Source organism: Phytophthora ramorum (assembly GCF_020800215.1).
Source record: "Phytophthora ramorum isolate Pr-102 chromosome Unknown Phyram_PR-102_s0002, whole genome shotgun sequence".
Lineage (NCBI taxonomy): Eukaryota > Oomycota > Peronosporomycetes > Peronosporales > Peronosporaceae > Phytophthora > Phytophthora ramorum.
Genome location: NW_027150648.1, coordinates 3,849,203 through 3,871,178, shown reverse-complemented (window position 1 = coordinate 3,871,178; position 21,976 = coordinate 3,849,203). Strand labels below are relative to the sequence as shown.

The window sequence follows — 21,976 nt, the reverse complement described above, 5'->3', positions numbered from 1 at the left end:
GTAGCGGTACTGACCTCCTTTCCGTATGGAGTACACTATCAAACCTTCTAAATACGAATCGAGGAAGTTCGCAATCCGTCGACTAAGTACGCGTTGAAGTCTCGTCGGAATCCGACGTGACTGCCTCTTCATATCCGGGTACTGCAAGTCGCCAATAAGATGATGCTCGCTACTGCCAAGCTCCGCGCACCGCACCTCGCCACACGAGCGCTGTCGTCCGCGGCCGAGCCGCTGGTGCTCGTGGAGAAGAAGGAAAAGTACGCGGTCGTGCGCATGAACCGCCCGCCCGTTAACTCGCTCAACACGGCGGTGAGGCAAAGATCCTGTACTATACGTAGCGTCCTCCTGTCGTTTTGCTGATGAACTACGTTGTTATCTCCGCCAGTTGCTGCAAGAGCTGGATGCGACCATCAAGAAGCTCGAGGACGACAAGGGCGTGCGCGGCATCATCCTCGCGTCCTCCAGCCAGAAGGTCTTCTCGGCGGGGCTGGACATCATGGAGATGTACCAACCACAGGTGCAATGATACACCATCGTGCACTAAACTGGTACTCTACCTTCTAACAAGTACTGTAATTCATTGCACAGCCGGCCAAGATCACCAAGTTCTGGACGGCGCTCCAGGATCTATATCTGCGTCTGTACACGACGCGGTTGGCTGCAGTCGCGGCCATTGAGGGTCACAGCCCGGCAGGGGGCTGCTTGCTCGCCATGTGCTGCGACTACCGCGTCATGACCAGTGGCAAACCCATGATCGGCCTCAACGAGACGCAGCTGGGCATCGTGGCCCCCACGTGGTTCCGAGACACGTTCGTCAACACGATCGGCCACCGCCAGGCCGAGAAGATGCTGGGGCTGGGACTGCAGGTGGATGCCACCAAGGCCAAAGCTATTGGCCTGGTCGATGAGGCCGTGGCCCTTGAAGAGGTTTTCCCTCGTGCGGAGGCTGCCATGGCCAAGTGGCTGGCCATTCCAGGTGCTTTGACTGGTTTGAGTGTTTGTTGCTGTCGTGTAGCTAATGCTGGATTCATTGGTTGGTGGTGTTGTGTAGATATGGCGCGAGTGAAGACGAAGCAGCTCATGCGCCAGGCGACCGCGGACCGACTGCTGGCTATTCGCAAGCAGGACCTGGAGGCGTTCACGGACTTTGCGCAAACGGACAAGGTGCAGAAGTCGCTGGGAATGTACCTCGCTTCGCTTAAGAAGAAGTAAAGGGGTATTCAAGCCGCAGGATGCGAGAGCAGCATCAGCGAAACGATCGTGCAAGGCACGAGCCTTGATCAAATTGTTTTCTTTCACTTTGTTTACTTGTTGTTTTGAACTTGATCGGGAGATTGAATTTGCCCGGCGTCTAATCAGTGCTACTACATGTAGCATCCGTTCCAATGGTGTTGGCTCCAAGAAACGACAGACCCCGTACTTGGAAGAGAGCAGCGGAATAATGGACTACATGTGGTAGTCGTCCTTGTAGTTTGGTGAAAACTAAACCAAAAGTAGTAAAGGCAGTGAAGATTTACGGAAGGCTCATCATCGTGCATATCTCGGTGATTGAATCGTTCACCGTATGGAGGATTATCTTCGTCAAGCTTGTACCTGAAGGATGCGTGTGCTCAGTTCTCTTCATCACTGCTTGCATCTCCAAACGCACTGCATAGATACGACTTCTCTGCCCACTGTGGAGCTCGCATCCACGGCAGTTTTGCCTCGAATTCTTCGTCGGTGAGGCGCTGGTCAATTGGAGTCACAAACTCGTAGCTAGGCCTGCGTACATGGCATCGTTAACGATGAAAAACCCTACGACAGGGTCACCAACACCCAAGTGCAGCACACATCCAGGATCATCCTGAACAACTGAAGGCCAGTCTGTATGGACGTCGGTCACCAACACGTCGCGCTCGCATGAGTCCTCGCCACAATCATAACACAACTTGGGGTACCACCCGAGGTACGTCGCTGTTCCGCTTCCAAACCTCTTGTCCGTCACCGATTTCATGAACATTGTCTGGTCTTCACTCAGTGGCGTCTTCGTAGCTTGGCACACTGCGACGTCTTCGAGTTCCTCCATCGTCGAAGCGAAATGATCAAATCTGGAGTTACCTCGTGAAAGCGTGTGGCTGTCAAACGAGTTCAAACGCTGTGTTTCATCCGAAGCGCCATCTCGCTCATTCGCCGCCACAAGAGAGGATATGGATCTACCACCCCGTCTGGGTATTCGCAGTGAACGCGCATGGACGAGCTTTGCATGGCGTACACTACCGTGTCGTGGCGAAGCTGCGTGAACGACGCAATCTGCGTATTCATTTGACGGCGTTGCCACGTACGGGAATGAAATGTGTCAGCAGTGTTGGGAGATGATTGGGATAGTGTACGAAGCGCTCGGATCCACAACGTGCTAATGCTTGCAGTACCAGAATCCTTGTCTCGCTCGTCATGGTTGTCAAACTCGTCGTCGATCATCTGGCGCAGTGCCACAAGATTCGAACCGAAGGGGATTCCGTCACGGTGTGGCACAAATTCTGGTGCGTCACTCGTGGCATTTTTATCTACAGGGACTCGCGTTTCCATACGACCTCGAAGCACTTGAGCTGCCTCGTTGTTGCTGAGTAAAGGCAACGTCGACCGCACTCGGGATACGTCGCGTTTGCTTTACCCCATCGTGCACAGCTTCATCGTAGACTAGTGGAGAAAATATGAACGCGCTCCACACAAAGCGTTGACCGAACAAGGCGAACGAAATAGTAGGAGTAGCTGCTCCACTCGACAAGTTTGAAGCAATCCCAGAGCTTCTGCTCTTTTGAACGACTTGTTGCTGCAGATCCAGGAGTAAATTGCCAGGACCTTCAAGCGCTGCATCCAGGATTTCGTGCAGAGTTGGAGCTAGACATGCTGTCTCAATTTCCACAAGGAACGCGTCAAAACTGCGGTGCCAGGCGTGCAAGATAGAATCCGCCGTCACAAACACCGGCAAGTCGTCTGAGTACAGCTGATAGTATACATCTCCGAAGCTCTTCGACTGCATGCGATCCGACACAACGATGCCATTTCCTGCCAGTTTAGCCTTCTCGTCAGGTTCTAGGCGGAAGTCGTAGCGCCGGTTCTTCTTCAGTGGATGGTGGTGGTTGGATCTCAGAATTTGCTGCAAATATTGGACTCCATAGTGCTCTTCAACCTCCTCCCGCTTTCTCTTCATTGGTTCTCGAGCTTGCACCGGATCCGTGTCGAACAGGTCGACAAACTTGCACTTGTCCAACTCAATGCGATTATCCGCTGTGGAGATGGACAGCGAAGGGTATCGCTCGACCAGGTCCTTCGATGTCAATGCTGTGCCATTTCGCGCCAATGCCGCCGTGAAAGTTTTCCCGACATCCCAACCACTCATTGTTGCCTGCACCAAGTTTCCTGTGGGTTTGAGATACATCTTGTCAAGTACGACTTCTACTTAAGAAGTGTTCGTCCTGAAGTACCAAGAGTTAGAACTCGATTCATGAAGGTTGTCCTTTCAATATCTCTTTTCATGGCTCAGACAGATCAGTGAGTACAGAGAGCACAACGCTGCTGACACAGTTTTGTTTGTTTGTCTGGTTACAACACGATTGCAACCACGGACACGCACCATTACTTCTCACTGGTGGGCGAACATGTCCTGGAACACGCTCACGTAAACGCTAATCCCGTGCAGGAACGTTTCCTTGGACAGACTTTCGTTGTGCTCGTGGAGCAAGATCTCCGTTTGCTTCATGGGAGAGAACCCAATCGCCGGGACGCCCATCTTACGGAGAAAGCGACTATCGGTAGCCGCAGGAAAGATCTCCATCTCCAGTGTTTCACCGATACGAGCGCACGACTTTTGGAAAAGCTGCCACCACACGTTGTCAGCATCCAAAGTCGTGACGTAGTGTTCGTGCATTGGATCCGTCCACGAAGCGAATTCCCACGAAACACCATCCGCAGCACACCATTCATTCAGTTTTGCCTTCATTGCTTTCAGATCCATTTGAGGGGAAACGCGAATATCAAAGCCGGCAATGGCTTCCGTAGGAATCACATTCAGAGCATGGGTTTTGCCTCCATCCTGTGAAACCCCACTCTGCAGCGCCGTGATATTGACCGTCGTGACATCTCCCAGCTTCTTCTTCTTCATATCGCCGTGTTTGCATCCGCTGTCCGCACCAAGTGCCTTCTCTTGTTCGTCACGGAAAGTTAATGCCTTGTTGCAGATGTCGACGATCTTCGAAGTAGCCGTGTTCTTGATAAACCGGCTGCCGTGGCCGGTGGGACCTTCAGCTTTAACGTACACCCACCACGGAGATCGTTCACCGTAGAACACCGTGAACGCGTCTCCAGTGTTAGCCAATCCCTCATCAAATGCGAAGGCAACGGGCATGATCGCCTTAAATTGCTCGCTCTCCAGAAATGTCCCCATCCCTTGAGCTCCGCCGATTTCTTCGTCCGGCACAAACAACAGGTAAATGTTGCGCTTAGGTTTGAAGCCCGAAGCCATGAGCGTGTGCACTGCCTCCACGTACTGGATACAAACACTCTTCATGTCTTGAGTTCCTCGACCGTAGATGCGGCCATCCTCCAACACTTTTGCCTACTCAACAAAAAAAGTCAGACCCTTCCAACGTAGCAAATGTATAAAGTATGACAGCGCTCACCTCGAACGGGTCGAGCTGCCAGTGCTCGGCCATGGCCGGCACCACATCGTAGTGCGAATTGAGGATAATCCCCGGGAGCGTCGGGTCCTCTCCCTGCCACGTCCCCAGCACGACGGGTTTGTTCTCAACCGGAGAGAAAACTTGCACCGGGAGACCCACTACCGTCGTAATTTACATCATAGCATGTACTGTAAACGACCATTTCAGAAAGAAATCTAAAGTCACGTACGCTCTTCCAGGTATCTGCGCAGCCATTGCGCACACTAATCACCAAAAGCATTGCATCAATTAGTACCCCCGCTCATTAATTCAAATACTCCCCCTCCCCCTACCTGTTCGTAGCTGCCGTTGGGGCCTTCAGCGCTCACCGTACGCAAGCTGAGCAGCTCCAGGAACCTCTCGACGGGGTCCTTCCAGGTCATCGTTGACTGTTCTTCTTCAAGTGAGGCCTGACGTCACTATTTGAAGCTCTATGTCACTATTTACCATTTTCCAATGGAGGATACACGACGCGCCATCCGCGACGGCCGTCGGCTGGCCGATGAAGGGCGCTACGCAGCTGCGACGGAGGCCTGGAAGGCGGCGCTGAGTGGCGCGTATGCTCTGCAAGACTACGCAGGGATGTTTGTGCTTTCTAGCAACCTCGGCGAGGCCTGTGTGCAGATTGCAACGCGGTCGACGGACTGCGCTGGGGCTGCGGAATTGCTGCGAGAAGCGATGGAGCATCTGGACTATGCGCTGCAAGTGGTGGACCAGTGCTCGCTCCGGGAGGTATTGGGCGGGTACAGAGCTTTGTATCGCAGTGTGAGGCGCGTGGAGACGACGAGGAGGAAAGCGAAGAAGCTGATGGAGAAGGTGCAGGTGGAGGAGGTGATGAAGGAGGTCAAGCGGTCGTGTACGACGTGCGGGGTAGCGAATGGAGACGTTGTGCTGGACGAGAACGACGGGTGCTACTACTGCAGAGCGTGCTACGAAGAGTATTATGGCGCTGTGGAGGCTGATATTGATGCTACGGATGGAGGTGGAGAAGTTGATGCTACAGACAGAGACGAGCTGGTTCAAGCAGAGGGTGACGTGGATGTTAGTGGAGATCTGGATGCGCTGGAAGGGCAGAGGGAACAGGATATGGGGTTACGTCAGGATGACGAAGAAGATGTGCTTGCGTCGGATCCGACGTCTGAACAGGTTGAGGTTGTAAGTGACGAAGTTGTTCAGGAACGAATTGAAGAGGCCAAACCAGATCACCTTCGATACGAACGTGTGGAGCTGGGATCACTTGCAGATTTCTTGGCGGGGAACGTCCATGTCGAGGACAACAAGGAGCCTCAGATCAAGATGGACACCGCACGAGGCACGCAGGTGCCATCGACTGCCGAGACAAACCACACAGACAATACTGTCAGCGAGTCTCCAGGAGACATTGACTCTCCGAATAAGGCGACCTGCGAGTCCATACCAGCTGTGCCAGAGCCTTCGACACCCTCGTCCGACGCGGAGGATGCAGCATGCGCAGAAGATGTGCTGGCGCTGGATGAGGATTCAGCAGAGACTGAGACTGACAAACACGAGTACTCTATCTCCAAGTTGCTAGAGCTTCGGCAGCATTCGCCACGCGACTGCCCCGAGGCTCTCCTGGGATCCCCCGTGCGCGATGACGGCACTGCCCTCACACCCGCTCGTAATAAGCCCAACAACTCCCGCAAGAAGCCCAAGAGGTAAGCAAACACTTGCTGCGTTTGGAGTGCTGCGACTCATTCGCTAAATCCGGTTTCCCTGCTGCCAGATCAGCAGCCTCACATAGGCAGAACAAGACGGACGTTGGTCCAGAAGAGGCCGATGGCCAACCGTCCATCTCGCCACTGCCCACGCTGGATTTGGTCGATGCCATGCGCGAGGCTCTCCAGACGGACAGCAACGCCCCATGCGACAACGCTACTGGGACAGCGGAGCTTTTGACTGGCCCAGCAGTTTGTTGCCGATGAAGTCCCATGTCCGCCTCGAAGGCGAGTGATGCCTGCCCCTAGTGTTGCTCAAAGCGGCACCGCAAGCACTCGCCGCCATATTGATCCCGTAATCGTGCTGATCACGCTGTAATTTTTTTGAAAACTGTTGCGATTCGGTTACAAAGACGCGTACACCCTCCTCTCGAATATTCTGTATCGCAGGTGCACGAGTGATGGTCCCTCCTCGCCACTGAAGAACGAACCGCAGACAGACAACAGGCAGCGGTAAGGGAGGCCATCGCTGCAATCTCCAATCTTTGACGCCAGCTCACCGCGATGGGGGACCAAGAGGCGACGAGCGCCGAGCTCACGCGCAGCTTCCTGTCCTTCCGCATGCTCAAGGAGGTGCTGCAGTCCACCAACATCAAGGACGACGAGGAGGTGCGGCGCCTTTACCTCTCCACACTCCTATATGCCAGCGTGGCGCTGACGTATTTGTGTGCATGCCTATTTTAGGCTGTGATGGTCACGCGCATGTGCGTGGACCCGCGCCACGTCGAGGAGTTCGAGCGCCTGCTGCGCATGATCCTCAAGAGCACGCACACTGTGGGCCACGTGTCCACGTGCGTCGTGCGTCCGCCGCCCGGAGAGTTCACCTACACGTCCATCGTACGTGGTGCCTAATTGGAGGTGCCTTTGAACTAGGGGCGTCATGCCTAATTTATGTCGTCAATTTAGGTCAAGTACTCTGGACTGCAGGCCATGCGCCAGATCTACCCGTCCACGGTGGAGAGCGGCGTGGATTTTTACAAGCTTCTGGCAGCTCGTGACTCGCTGCTGCTGGAGCCGCCCACCTACCAGATTGAAGCAGGCTTCGGCACGTGGATCGAGTCGGACGGCAACACGAAGCCGATGCGGGGCGACGACCCTGAAGAGGACGAGAACCTAGTGTACCAGAGTGTGCCTGGCCCATGCTGCAACGACTCGTGCGAAAACCCGCACGGGCTAAACGTACGTGCGTCCTTTGTGGCGCCGACCAAGGATTTCCAGCTTTTCCGACCGCGGTACCAGCGGAACAATAAGAAGGGAGGACAGAAGAACCTGCGATGCTTCCCGTGCTGTCGGAATGGACGCCACGTGAGTTCGGGTTTCTGCGGAGATTCGATCAGAGTGCACGTGGCCGTGAGTCGAGTGACGGAGTCAGGCGGTGTCAAGATTTGCCCCATTCAGACGACGCGCCCGGCCGTGCTGGCCTTCGCGCGTTTCCTGAACCTTGAAGGAACGTTTGATCAGACAGTATCGGGACCGGAAGTCTTCCCTGGACAGACTATTGAAAAGACAGACGTATTGGCGTGGGTGCGCGATAAGCAGCACCCGATGAACCCACTGTTCCCGGGTATTCTGCGTGGTGCCGCCATGGAAACGTCGTCACAGTCAGCAATTTTCGAGTTTAACGCCGAATGCAAGGCGTGGCACTATGGATGGACAGCTCCACGTGGCCAGGGACTTTCCGGTAGTGATGCACAACACGTCCTTGAGGTGCTGTTCATGAAGCCCATGGGCTCTTACATGTATTGCCTCGAGCGTCTGCGGTCCGACGGCTTCTCCATCTACTCTAGTCGAAGGGCCAGCCATGCTGTCATCAAGCCTGAAGTTGAGGCTTTCGAGAACCAGGAGACCACTGACGACAGAAACTTGAAGCGAAAGCGAACGGCACGTGCAGAGGCAGCCTCACCTTCAGTTCGCGCATTAATGCCCCAGCCTCCAGCCTCACCGGCATCCACAATAGTGTCGAGTTGTGCTTCCAACTCTCCTATCGTATCTCCTTCTAAAGAAGATATGACGTACGGTCGCCGCCCGAGCGTGTCGTCTGCTATGTGCCCAGCAGTTCCCTCGACGTCCACAGGCTTCGTGGACATTTCGTCGCCTATGACGGACGTACCCTCCTTCAAGTTGGAAAACATTTTTGGCTCGGTATCTTCGCCGATGGCGGTTTGCCCTCCGTCATCGTCTGTTCTTGTGGACAGCGCATCGTCGGGTTTTGACTACCGTGGACTCGATAATTTGATGAGCAGTGGAGGCATGCTTCAGAACCCGACCCAGCAACACCAGCAGCAGCAAATGCTGATCAACCAGCAAAACCAGCAACTTCAGCAGCACCAGCGAGAACAGCAAGCATTGCTGCAGCACCAGCAGCAACTTATTCAACAACTGACGGAGCAGATGATGATCAGTCAGCGACAGCAACAGCAGCAGTTACACCTGAATCACTTGCAAGTTCCTGCAGACCTCCAGAGCCATTCGCTATTCCAAGAAGAACGGCCCGCTCGCAGAATTGTTTCGACGGACGAGCTTCCCTGGTCAGAGCTTTACAATCTGTTCGACCCCACCCCGTTGTCCCCAGCTAGCACCGACGACGACCCCGACCACGACGAGGAAAGCCTGCCAAGCCCTGGCAACAGTCCGGCTCCGTCGTCAGCTGCCAGTTCGGGGATGGCTTCCCCCGCGCAGCAGGCCATTTTGAATTACTTATAATATAGTTCAGGGGAAATTCTCGAGCCTGCTGCTGCAGTGATCCAGGACGAGGGGAGAGGAGGCCAGGAGTCGTCAAGACTGAGAGAGCAGGAGCCGAATCGCACGAGGAGGATCAGAGCGCAATATTCCTGAGCTGCAAGATGCTCAACATGCAGAATCCGATGCGCTCGTATTTTTGAAGTATTTTTCCTTTAGCTGTTTAATGTGTGGGTGTTGTGCATGTAAGATCAACTGACGATAGCCATGGGTAACGAGAGCGCATACGTGCAAGAACCTCACTAGAGAGTAGGAACGGCAGGCAACCAACGAGTAACAACAATCGAAACATCGCCAAACAAGGCGTGCTCTAGCATGCATTCATTTAAACCGTGCTTATCACATGGCCTTGCGGCGAACCAGCAAAACAACGACCACCCCGATGAATCAAAAACCGCTATATTATAGTAGAGACTGGAAAGCGAAGGCTTTCAGGCGCCCTCTGTAATATCCTGCCCATAATAGATCATCCGTCCACTTCCAATAAGAAATAAGCTAAAGAGCGACTCATTCCTGCAAGCAGCAGACCCGTACGCCACAACATCCGCTGAGCCGCGTTGATCTCGCTGCGAGCACATCTGTACTTCTCTCCAGGCAATAAGCTCAACTGTAACCTTCCGCCATCATGTCGCCGCAAACTCCTTGGCATGGGCCATACACCAGCCCTTGCGCTGTGCCCACTTCAGACATTTGTCAACCTTACAGCGCACGCCGCCGCCATGTGTACGACACAAGTGCTTCAGATGGGCCTTTTTGTTGCAGCCCTCAACAGCACAAAACTCTCCGCCGCCGTGTGACTTGCACAGACCCTTTGATTGGGCCGCACGCACGCAGCCTTCTCTCTTGCAACGAGAGCCACCGCCATGTGCAATGCACAGCCCGCGGCTCTGACTGTTCTTCGTACATCCCTCAAACACGCACTGGTGCGCACCGCCATGCTTCTTGCACTTTTGATGCGATCGAGCTCGGTTCTGGCAGCCTGGGAACTCGCACTGTCGACTACGCGGACGTTTTCCAGTCTTGGCTGCGTCAAATGTAGTTGTTGGTGAAGTAACTATAGCTGTTGTCGTCGGATTCCCGCTAGAGGCGATCCCGGCCTGGCGTGACGCAGCTGATGTCAGCATCAGTGGGGGTGGTGGCCCGCTGTGAAAAGATCCCAGAGGTGGTATCGTTCGTTTCGGCTCGATTACTGCGTTCTTTGGAACACTCCGAAAAGTGCTACGCGGAGTGGATCGAGCTAGCATGCCACTACTGATCGGCGCAACTCCATACGCGTCGTCATATCCTCCACGTGATCTCTTTAATGATCGTTCAGAAGTAATCTCTGATCCTGCTGTTTCACGGTCCTGCTTCACAAGATATTCTGCTGTAGCAGTTGCTGCTGCCGGCACGAGCAACCTGTCCAGCGGCGGCTCTCGATTCCCAGGCGTCAACATTGAAGAGCCAAATTCGGCACCAATGCCAGAACTTGTCCTCCTGTCCGTCACCACCAAATGATCCATCTTCACCATACTGCTCATACCCGATGTCCCAAGCGGAGTCGTAGGTGAGGGCCCACCAGACTCCATGGTATCATTCAGGTACGAATCCAGATCCTGATTAAACTCCGTGAGTTGCGGATAATCCATCTTTAACTCGTCGTCCGATGTCATATACAGCGGCGGTTGAACCTGTTGGTGCTGGTTCTGTGCTGTATCGTTTTCCGTTTCATAGTCACCACTAGAAGCGGTCCAGAGCGAATAAAGCGATGCATCATAGTCTGGCAAAAACGAGTCTACACCTGCAAACATGGACGCCCCATTCGGTGACGACAGCCCCGATCCAATCGCCGATAAATTCGCCGTACTGATACTGTTACCATGACTAGCTGCAGGCATAGCACTGGAACTTGAAATTGTAGCACCGGACGACATCCTGGTCACATTTCTGCCGCCAAATCCCCAATTATTGAAATCTGGAAGCGGATGATCCGTCTCCAATGGCGGAGGGGACGGAAACCCAAAGGACGGCGTCAAGAAGCTGCTGCTGTTGCCTGGACGTGGTCTTTTCCCCGTCATATTGGTCGACATCGAGGCGTCTCCGAAGCTGTTCGTCGCGTTGAACAGCTGCGGGTTCGTGGAGTTGTTGGCACTGTTGCGCTCCAAAAACTGGTGCAAGTACGGCGCCCCATTCGAGGCATTTCCGCTCGTCTTCATTCTCGGCAACTGGTGCGACATTCCTGCAACCTGCGCGCCTCTGTGGTGTCGGTCGTAGTTGCCCATCGAGTCCGCGCCCCCTGTCGCGTTCCTGATGCCGCCAGTTTTGCGCGGGTTGTGGTTTCCGCGCGCTAAAAAATCGGTGGCAGTAGGCGCGGAAGTTGCTGCTGCTGCGTCGCCCCACGCCCACGACTCGTCGGCGCCGGTCTGGCCGAAGAGCGCGTCGCTGGCCGCGATCTCGAGCGCCGTCGTGTCCTGCACCTGTGCTGTGGCTGGGCGCGTGTTGCCGTCGCTCGAGCCCGGAATACGTCGAGCCTCCAGAAGGGCTCCGCTCGCTGAGTTTCCTTTGCTTTTTGGGGGGAAGAAGAGAAAAAGCAAGCGGCTGTCTGGGACTTTAAATCTGTATGATCGCTTGTATGCGACAAGAGACGGAGCCGCAAGTAAAAAATGCGACATAGACGCGCGCACAAGTATTTTTCAATCCTGTGCGGGCGTCAGCACGACAATTCACGCCGGCATTTTGCCATGCAGGATGCCTGCAGAAGGATCCCTCATTATCAAACCTGCAGATAGTGTCCAGGTAGTAAGTACACTCAGGATATTATGTGCCATGAGAAAAAGAGGCCCGATCTCGAAGCTCGATAGAACCAAGGTCGGACTTCAAACTGAAGTTTTGGTTGATGTCGTAATCGTGGTGGTTTCGGCCGGCAAAGACATCGTGTCAAACACCGGCACGAAACGCTGCCTACCTGCTGTCTTTAGCGCCCCAGCACCGAGAAAACAAAGAAAGCAAGCCGTGCAAGGCGAGTTGTGCTTGTCAATCGAGCCAAAGCTTTTGATTTTTGTAGATTACTTCCACTCCGAAGTTCGCTTGATGCGAGGTGTCGAGCTTGCCATCAAGCCAGCTGGGGAGAGCGCGCTGCCAGTCGGAGGCTGTCGCTGGACTACCTCCAGTGGGTCAGCGCTTCGAGGTGCTGCACGAGGGGAATACCCTGCACGTGGAAGCGGGCGAGGTACTCTTGCTTCTTGGTGCGCTGCTCATTGTTCCACCTGCAGTCAGCCCAGCAAAAGTGAAACCCTGCGGGTCAGTTGCATTTATCTAAAACCGACATCATTGCAAGCTCACGCACCTCCGACGAACACGACGAAAGTGAACGCGGTGCTCCTTCAGAAGCTCTGAGTGGGAGAGATCACAACGCGAGTTGATGATGTCCTAAAGGAACAAGACAAGAAGTTAATCCCACAAATGCAACGCAGCAATAGCCTGTCGACGTACTGCTGACTGGGCGGGGGCTACTTCCGCAAATTCTTGGTTAGCGCCATCTCGATCGTTGCTCTTATGCGCAGCTCTTCGGGACGAACGCGTCTTCATCTACAACACCAGCCAAGACGACAGCAGTCAATACCGAATTCTGCATGCCCACATAGTAGGTGGCGCATACAGCAACAAAATCACTTCTGCATACCTGCTTCACCACTTTAGTCGATGTGCGGTGGTTTCTACAGCGCAAAAAGACACAAGTCAGAACAATAACTACTCCAACCAACTTCTAGAGCCTGCTCGTACCTCTGTGTGAATCCTTTCACCTTGAGCTTCACCATTAGCGTCCTCTTGTCTGCTGTTGTCTGATAAAGCAACCATCAATTAAGTTTCCACCTTCTTCCAGCTTGGAAACCCTCTCGTACTTGTTCGAAGAAGCCCGAAATGTTGGACGGCGAGTCGTTGGGCCCCCCGTCCAGTGCAGGGGCGGACGGCGGTCGACTGCTGAGCATAATGAGCTCCTCCGCCACTCGGAACGTCTCGGCGTCATGCCGAAACTGCCTTGAGCCACTGCTACCGGCGTCCAGCATGCTGTGATTTGCTGTCTGTACGCGCGGTTTATTGGTCGCTAGAGCTGCGGGACGTGCCTATAGCCGCCGAGAACGGGAGCTTGAAGGCCTCCTCGCGACCTTGCTACTTGACTCGATTTTGAATTTTGGGGAGGGAAAATGGCGACAGGTTTCTATACTTTATCCAAGTCAACTGGAGATGGGTTTACCCGCGTTTTTCGGGTCTTACCCGCCAAACCCGTCCGTCCAATAAAGTGGACATATTGTCCACAGTAGGTGCTACCGGTAGCCATTGGTTGCTAAATATCTTGCAGTTGCGTAAGCGCAAAGGTTGGCAGCAGCGTTGGTACAAGATAGTGAGCCATGCGCAAAAGTTGGCATTCAGCGCCTTCAGAACGAGCGGCAGCCAGCGGGTAGGAAGTCGCATCGCCGATGGAAATTAAGCAACTTGCCCGGGGAGCTGCAACGACCCTGCCCTTGCTGCTATACCCTGCTGCAGCGGATGGTTCTCCGAAAGATGGATAAAGTCCGCGAACCTCCAGCTCGGTGGCGAGTTGATTACAATATGTATCGCTACTAATAGCTACTTCATGTTATCGAGCATTCCTGGTGGCTCCATCTTGAGTGACGGGATCACAGGAGGTGACATTGGTGTAGCGATCAACTCGTAGCGTCGTTTTGGTACGGGCACGAGCTGTTCCACTAACCACTGGGCAGCAACAGTGTAACGCGAGACTGCACTCCGAAGTAGAAGCTACTAAACCTGACAGACTACACGATGTGCCCTATCGTGGTAAATTCCATGACCATCACTCTGCGCTAAATGTTGAGCGGGATTGCGTTTAATTCTTCAAAACCTTACCATGCTCCATGATATCGACAGTCTAAAGTCGTAGCTTGCAAAGCTTGCACTCCAGCGCTAAAGAAGTGTGGAGACTGTTTGATAAATTGCTTTCGTAAGTAGGACCGGCAGTGCGGGCGACCCAGCAGTTTCCAGTAAGCTTATCTCTCGTTTATAAAATCACATGGTTGTATTCAAACTGCTTCTGTAGCTGCGTTATTTGCTAACTTCGTGACAATCTTCGTCTACTTCAGTTGTCCGCGCCACACGGATCATGTTTCACACCTCACTTGGTGGCTGTTTGTGCAGCGGCAATGGAGTTCCAGTTCTTCTTCGTTACGCCGGCTGTCATGTTCGCGTTGTCCCTCTCGTATGTCTCCTTATTGTTTTGCCTGTCAGCACCGCGACCCCTCTTCTCCATTCCTACGCTCTTTTGCTTCCATTTACAGATCGCTGGCAAGCGCTTTCAACCGACTCAAGGACTTGATTAATCCACGACAGGGTTCCGAATTCTCGTCCGAGAACCTGAGGCAATGACGGAAGTTGTGGTACCGTAGTCTCCAGCGTCGGCTTTATCGTGGATTGCCTGGAAGCTTCACGATCGGCACGGCACCATACCGCGGCAGAAATTGCACCGCACGAGGCTGCCGATGGAGCACTGCCGTGTGCAGCAACAGCGTCTCTCCCAGCGCAATGTAAGGCTGGTCAGCGGGAGAATCGAACCTCCAGTTGCCAACAGCGACTTCAAAGCGCAAAGTCGATAGCTCATTGATCTCCTGCTCTCGAACATGTCATTTGCTCGGGCGTCGTGCCCGAGACGCACACGAATCAACAAGTTACGGTGGTGCTTGTCGCTGGCCGAGATCTTGACAGTCCGGGCCCAGCGGTGAACAATAGAGATACTGGAGCCCCCCCCCCAACACACACACACACACACACACTGGGCGGGGAATGACTGGAGCTTGGTGGCGGGGTGTCCGCTGCTTCTGTCTCCCGCGTCGGCCCAGTGGCCTTGGATTGCTCTTTGCTCGGGTCACTGCTCCGCGATGGCTGTTCAGTGAACAGCCCAGACTCGTACGCTGAAGTCCAGGATCTTCAGATGTGCCAAAGCCAAGATGAATCATGATGATACACTCGTACAGATGTATTAATAGAACAACAACATTGGTGACGTGCATTTGACCAAGTTTTCGCCGTACCGGTAGAGGCCCTTAGGGGCCCCCCTACCAGGGAAATACTGAGTACGCTAATGCCAATAATGTACTGCACCTCGAAGTGGTGCTGTAAATGCTCAGGACATCCAGTTTGGGGCTGGTTGTACGACGTTCGCTTCGCCTTGCGGCAAGGCCCTTGTCTATTGGCAACGAAGAGATTTGTCCAGTCTCCCAGATGCCCTCACTTTGCAATTCGCTCTCCAGCCCTCAAGACCCCGACAACAAGCAGCAGAGAACCACTCATGCGTCTGCACTACGCTTTCGTGTTGGTCGTGGGTGCCCTCCTCGCGTTTGTCGATGCTCTATCGACAGAAACCTCCACCCAGACCGAATCGATGGAGATCAACGCACCTGACACCCCGCAGTGGAGCCAAGCCCTCGCTGTCAAAGAAAATGATCTTACTACTCAGCGCCTCCTTCGACAGAGGCATGCCACTGATGACGCGGAGGAGGAGAGAAATATCCTCACAAAGCTTGGCGGCAAGCTGGCAAGACTAGCGAAGTACAACTGGTGGCTTTTCACTGGTAAGCACCCCTCGCAGATCAAGAACCCGGGCGGTTACTGGAACTTCTACTACAACAGAATGATTCGAGGAGGGAATTATGCGTAACTAAATACTTCGAAGCTCTTTGTTGTGAAGCCGTGCAACCATACGTGTAGCTTAAGAAACTCGTAGCAAGCTCACAAGCTGATCTATATTGGAGGGTTCAAGTTCATGAGCATACTAAGGCTAAACGTCCTAAGAAGCTTCGCTTACGACGACTTCGCTGCTGGCTTGGTCCTGGACTTGGACGGGATGTGTGGGATTGTGAACACGGAGACACCCAGCACATTCTTGACCTCCCACACGACGGTGATGACGATATGGACGTAGGCTGCAAGGGAGAGGAAAAAGAACTCGCGCACGATGAGCTCTTCGTTAATGGCGTCGTAAATACCTTCAAGCATGCAGAAGGCGCAGTGGCCAGCCACGTAAAAGATCGGCACGAGCGTCTTGCGGAACGGGTGGTACTCCTCACCGCACAAGTGGGCGAGCATCAAGTGAAGCTTGGGGAGATAAACCAGTTAGCACCCCCCCCTCAACGACCCAGTATTAAGACAAAGGGGAAACGTACCACCAGCTTGCTGTTCAGCAGTCCGAGCATCCACAGGAACATGCGTGGGTGCGTGGAGAAAATGTCAGACGGCGAGTATAGCGCCCAAAGACCAGCCAGAGTGTTGAGGATGACAAATGGCAGCAGCCGAGTAAAGGCCACAAGCACCGAATCTTGGTTCAAGCGAACAGCATGCAGCGCGTTCCTCACACTGTGACGCACACAATATCGCGAGCGTTAGCATTTCCGAAAAATAGATAGCAACACTGAAAATCGGGACGTACTTGACCAGCAGCGTAAAGCACGAGCTGACGATCGTCACGATGACAAACAGCGAGTTATTCTGGACACCCTCAACAATCTCCTGGTTCCAGAAGTCCACGCCAACAAACGCAGTAAAGAGCTTGAGTGCAATTCCAATGAGAATGCCTTCCGTCGGTCCGTTAAAGATCGGCAGCTCCAGCGACCCGGAGTAGTACCTGATCCACCACAAACATCGTCAGCTCCATCAAGTTATTTGTTTCCAGATCCCAAACCATCCCCACTCACTCTTCCCACGTCGCAAAGATGAAGACAAAGTGTCCACTGAGCACAAAACCCAGTGTCCTCCACGTCGTGCCCAATTGCAGGATGCTGGCCATGGTCATGGTCCCCACCGACACATTGAGCGCGTCGCATCCGTGGTCAAACAGCAGTCCCAGTGGCGACGACGACTTGGTGCGTCTGGCCTGCTTGCCGTCCAGATTGTCCAGCGTCTGGTAGCTGAAGAGCGCTGCCGCCGCCACCACCATTGCCCACCAAGGGGCGTCACCTTCCAGCATTGGACACAGGAACAAAAAGAGCGTGTGGGACCCTCCCACCAGGATCAACCCAATGAGAGTGATCAAATTGGGGGCCAGCCAGAGCGGCAGCAGCTCCACGAGGAAGTTGTTCATGGGCGTGAGCACGTGCTTGTACACGAGAGAGTTGTCGGCCCCGTGATACTCGTACGTGCGCAGCTTCTCCGAACCCTCCTGCGAGACGTACTTACCAAAGTACGTAGACTTGCCATCTCCATTGCTGCGGTGGCGCACGCGCTGCTTGAGCGCGTGGATCTGCGAAGCTTCGACAGCCGTGGGAGGCTGGTAGCTCTTGGACATATTTGGGCGTTTGCGCTGCGGGTGCCACTTTCGGGGGTGGTTGAGAGACTGCGTTGGATGTGCAAGATGCTGGGCTTCGTGGTGAGGCGCGAACGGGGGCGTCGAACGCGCTGGGAGAGAAGTTACGCAGCGGCGAACACGGTACGTGAGAGTCGCGGCGGCAATGCAGGAATGAGAGGCGATCGTCTGACCAGGCACCATATTGAATCGGTACAGTGATGCACCTCTTTGTTGGTAGGGAGTAAAATAATAAATATTCTAGTGATATGTATTTTAGAGTTCATTTAACCTGCAATTTGGGAGCGGTATCATTCTTCTCTACGTATCAATTTATAGCAATATGTGTTTCTGGAGATGATGATGCCTATGCCGTGTCCGACGCTCCGATTGGCTAAAAGAGGATCTTCATGGGTGACGCCCATTGGCTGCTATTTCCATGAGACAGGTACCGTACTACTCTCTCCTAAATTCGATTTATGTTCGGCCACACCACATCCTCGAAAATCTCATGCGCTCGCATTCTCCAACGTCCGCCCCGTCGCGTCGTGGCGGAATATGCAGCTCCGCTCGCGCGTCGTGCCCTCCTGCTCTCCATGCAGCGCTCCAGGACCTCCACTCAAGATGAAGAATACACGAATTCCATTGCAAACGCCGCCTTCTCCGCCTGAAATCGGCCCCAGATCGGCCACACACGCGCCCGTTGAGCTCTCCGTGCAGCACCCACGCGCGTCTAGTCGCCGAGAGCGCGCCCTGTTACGACCCGCTCGCAGTGTAATTGCAGCCAAGAAGCGGCGGCTTTCAACGGGCGATGAGGAGCTTGAGGAGACCAAACGCCGCCGCTTCCTGCTGCTGCAGTCCGCCTTTGGGCCCGAGGACCTCGTGGACGAGAGCAACTGGATCACGAGCACGCTCATCGACCTGATGCTCTGGAAGTTCGCCAACTTGTACCCGGCGGTGCATTTCCTGCCCACGGCCTTCTACCACTTCCATCTGGAGGCGGCGGTGCAGGCGGCGTGGCACCGTCGACGTCGGTCCAAGAGGGACTACCAGGTGCGCGACGTGTTGGGGCGCGTGATGGACTACGATGACAACGCGTCACTCGTATTCATTGTGAATGTGGACCGCATCCACTGGAACTTGTTCCGCGTACAGCTGGCTCCGACGCCGAGGCTGCAGCTCTTTGAGCCCATGGGCAGGTTGGCGTCCCGGTCGGGCATCTCGTACCGGTCGGTGCCGCGAGCGGTGATCGAGTGGCTAGACGTGTGCTACCCGCAGTACAAAGGCTGGATGGAGCGCACGGTGAGCGCCATCACGAACAAGCAGCAGGTCAGCGGCTTTGACTGCGGCGTGGCCTGTCTGCTGTACGCGGACAAGTGTGGGCGAGGGCAGAGCGGCGAGGAGATCAACGACCAGATCGACCAGCAGGCCATCACGTCCTTCCGCAAGCAGCTGCAACTCCAACTGCGAGCGACGGGCGACGACAATGACGGTTGAGAACTCGAGCGGGGATGGATTTGTGTGTGCTTTGTGTCGTTTCGGCGCTCGACTTCAACGTACCTGCGAGACTTAGTTGAAACCTTCTAATATTTTATACTGAAACGACGCGTAAACTGGTGGCCCGATTCTTTTTGCGCGAGCGTTGTGTCGAGAGCACCGCAGCTTAGCCTCCGCTCGCAACGAAGGACGCGGTTTTCATGCACTTGACCTCGAGCGAACCCTTGTCCGTTGACGAGTTTTCCATAGAAAACGCGTTCAGCTCAACACGATGAAAGCGACTGACGTCGGTCCCTAAGTGTCAGTCTGGAAAGTGGCTTGTGTCATTACTGCTGTTCTTGATGCCTCGCGTTGCTCAGTTAGACTTCGTGTGGCTTACTGGTCCTGCAAATGATGGGAAACTGGTCGCGCGCTCTTTACGAGGCACGCAACTATTAGATCTCTTCAAGCGGCGAAGCGGCAGGCTTCGGTTTCGAGGTTGTTTCTCTGCTTTATTTTCAGCGGGGACTTGGCGTTGGCTTCGGGCTTCCGGCACAGCAGAATCGACATCGCGACAGGGGCTTAAGCGCGGGGGATCCCATTTTCGTTGATTGAGGCGAACCGTGCACCACTTGCTCTTTTTTGGTTTCTTGGTTTCTGAGAGCAGTTGTGAGGACGAGGTGGTGACGAGATTGACGGGTTCGCGCACCAGTGGAGCCGTTGTGTGGCGCCTCCCTCGCTCGCTTCGACCCGCATCATTGACGCTTTGGGCCCATCGTCGACGGTGGTTGTGCCTCAAATCCAATTTGTCCGGCCAAGCGCAATCCCAACGCGGTATTTTCGGCATGGTCTGCATCGAGAAAAATGCCTCGCACTTCGTGATCAGCCCGACCGTAGCCAACACCAAGGGACTCGATCCCCTAGTTGGCCTTCGTGTCAACTCCACCTGCATCACGTCGTGCAGGAAGAGGCGGCTAAGTGGTAGCGGCCAAGTCAACACCATGGGTCGGGACTCGGTTGTTCTGCCGGGTACTAGCGTCCAACCTCTTCACCACCAGTACGAGTCGCGGCTGTCTGGGCTTTCGGACGAGAACAGCTTCCACTACAGCAAGGCGCTTCCTCATCGGACTATCAAACGGTATATCTCTTTGGTGGTTCTTCCTGGCCGAGTTTCTTCTTGATCACTAAATTCTCGTTCCTGTCATTCGATAGATCCAAGAACATCTACAGTGATCGCTTTATCCCGTCGAGGTTAACCACGAAGTTAGACACTGGGTTCGGGCTGACGGCGGATTCGCCACGTCAGTGCAACAACCAGAACCGAGACAACGGCGCAGATCGACCTCAAGGGGTTACCGTGCCGGCGTCAGCGCCTGCGAGCGGCACCGTGGATAGCAATCCGAAAAGTCAGAGACCACAGACAGGAACCTCCTCCCCGTACTCGATGATGCTGAAGCGAGAGCTACTGGGAATGCACTCACCAACACGTGCGAACTTTGGTGGGGGTCAATCCTCTGCTGCCTTGAGCGCGTCTAGTCACGATAGCATGAGTGTCATGTGCGACCCACGGTCCTCTTCCTGCGTGCGCACCTACAACGGAAGCACGGCGTGCATTCGGCCGAGCGGCAGCTCATCCAGCAACATTCTGCGCTTCAAAGCCCCCAGACAGTCGTTGTACGGAGACGTGAAGACCTTCGTTCCGCACTCGGGGCTCACCGACTCGACGCAGCGATTCCTTGGGGCCGGCTTGCACGACGGACAAAATGGTCGTCGACGTATTGCACGTACACCCTTCAAAGTGCTGGATGCGCCGTCGCTGCAAGATGACTTCTACCTGAACCTCGTGGACTGGTCTGCCACAAATGTCGTAGCCGTGGGGCTCAGTTCCTGCGTTTACCTGTGGAGTGCCTGCACCAGTAAGGTCACAATGCTCTGTGACCTTGGACCCAGCGACTCTGTCACCTCCGTCAGCTGGAGTCAGCGGGTACGGCCATCTCGTCTCGCAAAGCTAGCCAATGTTCATCGATGCTGATTGTTTTGCACGTTGGCTTCTGCAGGGTACGCACTTGTCCGTGGGAACGAACAGCGGCGAAGTGCAGATCTGGGACGTCAGCGCCGGCAAGAAGATCCGAACCATGGCGTACGCATGCCGCGACCTACGTTTTGACGTTGCAATCCCGCCCATATTCTAACTTTGTTGGTTGAGCAGTGGACACCTTGCTCGCGTTGGGACATTGGGGTGGAACGGACAGTCATTGGCATCGGGAAGTCGGGATCGGACCATTTTGATGCGCGACCTGCGGACCCAGGAGCCGTTCCAGAACAAACTTGCAGGACACAAGCAAGAAGTGTGCGGTCTGAAGTGGTCGTTCGACGGCCGGCAGCTCGCCTCAGGAGGCAACGACAACAAACTGCTCATTTGGAACGTGCAGTCGATGTCGTCAGGCCTCCGCGGAGACACCACGATGCCCCTGGCACGTTTCAACGAGCACTCAGCAGCGGTGAAGGCAATTGCGTGGTCCCCGCACCAGCACGGACTCTTGGCTTCCGGTGGTGGCACAGCTGACAGGTGCATCCGCTTCTGGAACACGCAGTCTCTGACAGCGCTACCCTTCGTGGACACCGGCTCGCAGGTGTGCAACCTCATGTGGTCGAAGAACGCCAACGAGGTTGTGAGCACGCACGGGTACTCGCTGAACCAAATCATCGTGTGGAAGTATCCGACCATGACCAAGCTGGCCACGCTCACCGGCCACACCTTCCGCGTGTTGTATCTGGCCATGTCACCCGATGGACAGACGATCGTGACGGGCGCTGGAGACGAAACGCTTCGCTTTTGGAATGCCTTTCCGAGCACGAAAGCTCAGCGCGGCAGTCGCCTCGGAACGGACCTGATGTTGCCGTTGAGCGTTGGAAGCGAGATCCGATGAAAGCCAGGATCATGAGCATAACAGAAAAGCAACACCTTGAACTCTGGCGGCGCGTTTGCACCGCCGAGATGAGGATAATATCTAAAC

General features: G+C 54.6%; 11 protein-coding genes across 11 annotated transcripts; 6 read left to right on the top strand and 5 right to left on the bottom strand.

Annotated features, from left to right (window-relative positions):
• Nucleotides 1–159: 159 nt before the first annotated feature.
• Nucleotides 160–1,212, top strand: KRP23_2673 (Enoyl-CoA delta isomerase 1, mitochondrial; the record flags this gene model as incomplete). The annotated part of the gene is made up of 4 exons (XM_067887438.1): nt 160–309; nt 386–517; nt 589–976; nt 1,052–1,212. The coding sequence occupies 4 exons, from the start codon at nt 160–162 to the stop codon at nt 1,210–1,212; spliced, it is 831 nt and encodes a 276-aa protein (XP_067750024.1).
• Nucleotides 1,213–1,610: 398 nt separating this feature from the next.
• KRP23_2672 (uncharacterized protein) lies at nt 1,611–3,379 on the bottom strand (the record flags this gene model as incomplete). The annotated part of the gene is made up of 2 exons (XM_067887437.1): nt 1,611–1,761; nt 2,724–3,379. The coding sequence occupies 2 exons, from the start codon at nt 3,377–3,379 to the stop codon at nt 1,611–1,613; spliced, it is 807 nt and encodes a 268-aa protein (XP_067750023.1).
• A 243-nt stretch (nt 3,380–3,622) lies between these two features.
• On the bottom strand, nt 3,623–5,080 carry KRP23_2671 (Aminoacylase-1; the record flags this gene model as incomplete). Its single annotated transcript, XM_067887435.1, has 4 exons — nt 3,623–4,594; nt 4,659–4,816; nt 4,888–4,921; nt 4,991–5,080. 4 exons carry the CDS (start codon nt 5,078–5,080, stop codon nt 3,623–3,625), a joined length of 1,254 nt encoding a protein of 417 aa, XP_067750022.1.
• A 73-nt stretch (nt 5,081–5,153) lies between these two features.
• Nucleotides 5,154–6,640, top strand: KRP23_2670 (uncharacterized protein; the record flags this gene model as incomplete). Its single annotated transcript, XM_067887434.1, has 2 exons — nt 5,154–6,373; nt 6,442–6,640. The coding sequence occupies 2 exons, from the start codon at nt 5,154–5,156 to the stop codon at nt 6,638–6,640; spliced, it is 1,419 nt and encodes a 472-aa protein (XP_067750021.1).
• A 297-nt stretch (nt 6,641–6,937) lies between these two features.
• Nucleotides 6,938–9,136, top strand: KRP23_2669 (uncharacterized protein; the record flags this gene model as incomplete). Its single annotated transcript, XM_067887433.1, has 3 exons — nt 6,938–7,042; nt 7,118–7,270; nt 7,340–9,136. The coding sequence occupies 3 exons, from the start codon at nt 6,938–6,940 to the stop codon at nt 9,134–9,136; spliced, it is 2,055 nt and encodes a 684-aa protein (XP_067750020.1).
• Nucleotides 9,137–10,252: 1,116 nt separating this feature from the next.
• Nucleotides 10,253–11,823, bottom strand: KRP23_2668 (uncharacterized protein; the record flags this gene model as incomplete). Its single annotated transcript, XM_067887432.1, has 2 exons — nt 10,253–10,361; nt 10,445–11,823. The coding sequence occupies 2 exons, from the start codon at nt 11,821–11,823 to the stop codon at nt 10,253–10,255; spliced, it is 1,488 nt and encodes a 495-aa protein (XP_067750019.1).
• A 488-nt stretch (nt 11,824–12,311) lies between these two features.
• KRP23_2667 (uncharacterized protein) lies at nt 12,312–13,218 on the bottom strand (the record flags this gene model as incomplete). The annotated part of the gene is made up of 6 exons (XM_067887431.1): nt 12,312–12,417; nt 12,498–12,580; nt 12,644–12,739; nt 12,834–12,867; nt 12,935–12,993; nt 13,054–13,218. The coding sequence occupies 6 exons, from the start codon at nt 13,216–13,218 to the stop codon at nt 12,312–12,314; spliced, it is 543 nt and encodes a 180-aa protein (XP_067750018.1).
• Nucleotides 13,219–15,287: 2,069 nt separating this feature from the next.
• KRP23_2666 (uncharacterized protein) lies at nt 15,288–15,863 on the top strand (the record flags this gene model as incomplete). The annotated part of the gene is made up of 1 exon (XM_067896054.1): nt 15,288–15,863. One exon carries the CDS (start codon nt 15,288–15,290, stop codon nt 15,861–15,863), a length of 576 nt encoding a protein of 191 aa, XP_067750017.1.
• A 143-nt stretch (nt 15,864–16,006) lies between these two features.
• Nucleotides 16,007–17,486, bottom strand: KRP23_2665 (putative CDP-alcohol phosphatidyltransferase class-I family protein 2; the record flags this gene model as incomplete). The annotated part of the gene is made up of 4 exons (XM_067887430.1): nt 16,007–16,300; nt 16,369–16,558; nt 16,632–16,826; nt 16,897–17,486. 4 exons carry the CDS (start codon nt 17,484–17,486, stop codon nt 16,007–16,009), a joined length of 1,269 nt encoding a protein of 422 aa, XP_067750016.1.
• Nucleotides 17,487–18,107: 621 nt separating this feature from the next.
• KRP23_2664 (uncharacterized protein) lies at nt 18,108–18,980 on the top strand (the record flags this gene model as incomplete). Its single annotated transcript, XM_067887429.1, has 1 exon — nt 18,108–18,980. The coding sequence occupies one exon, from the start codon at nt 18,108–18,110 to the stop codon at nt 18,978–18,980; it is 873 nt and encodes a 290-aa protein (XP_067750015.1).
• Nucleotides 18,981–19,960: 980 nt separating this feature from the next.
• KRP23_2663 (Protein FIZZY-RELATED 2) lies at nt 19,961–21,889 on the top strand (the record flags this gene model as incomplete). Its single annotated transcript, XM_067887428.1, has 4 exons — nt 19,961–20,097; nt 20,172–20,943; nt 21,017–21,099; nt 21,169–21,889. The coding sequence occupies 4 exons, from the start codon at nt 19,961–19,963 to the stop codon at nt 21,887–21,889; spliced, it is 1,713 nt and encodes a 570-aa protein (XP_067750014.1).
• Nucleotides 21,890–21,976: the final 87 nt, after the last annotated feature.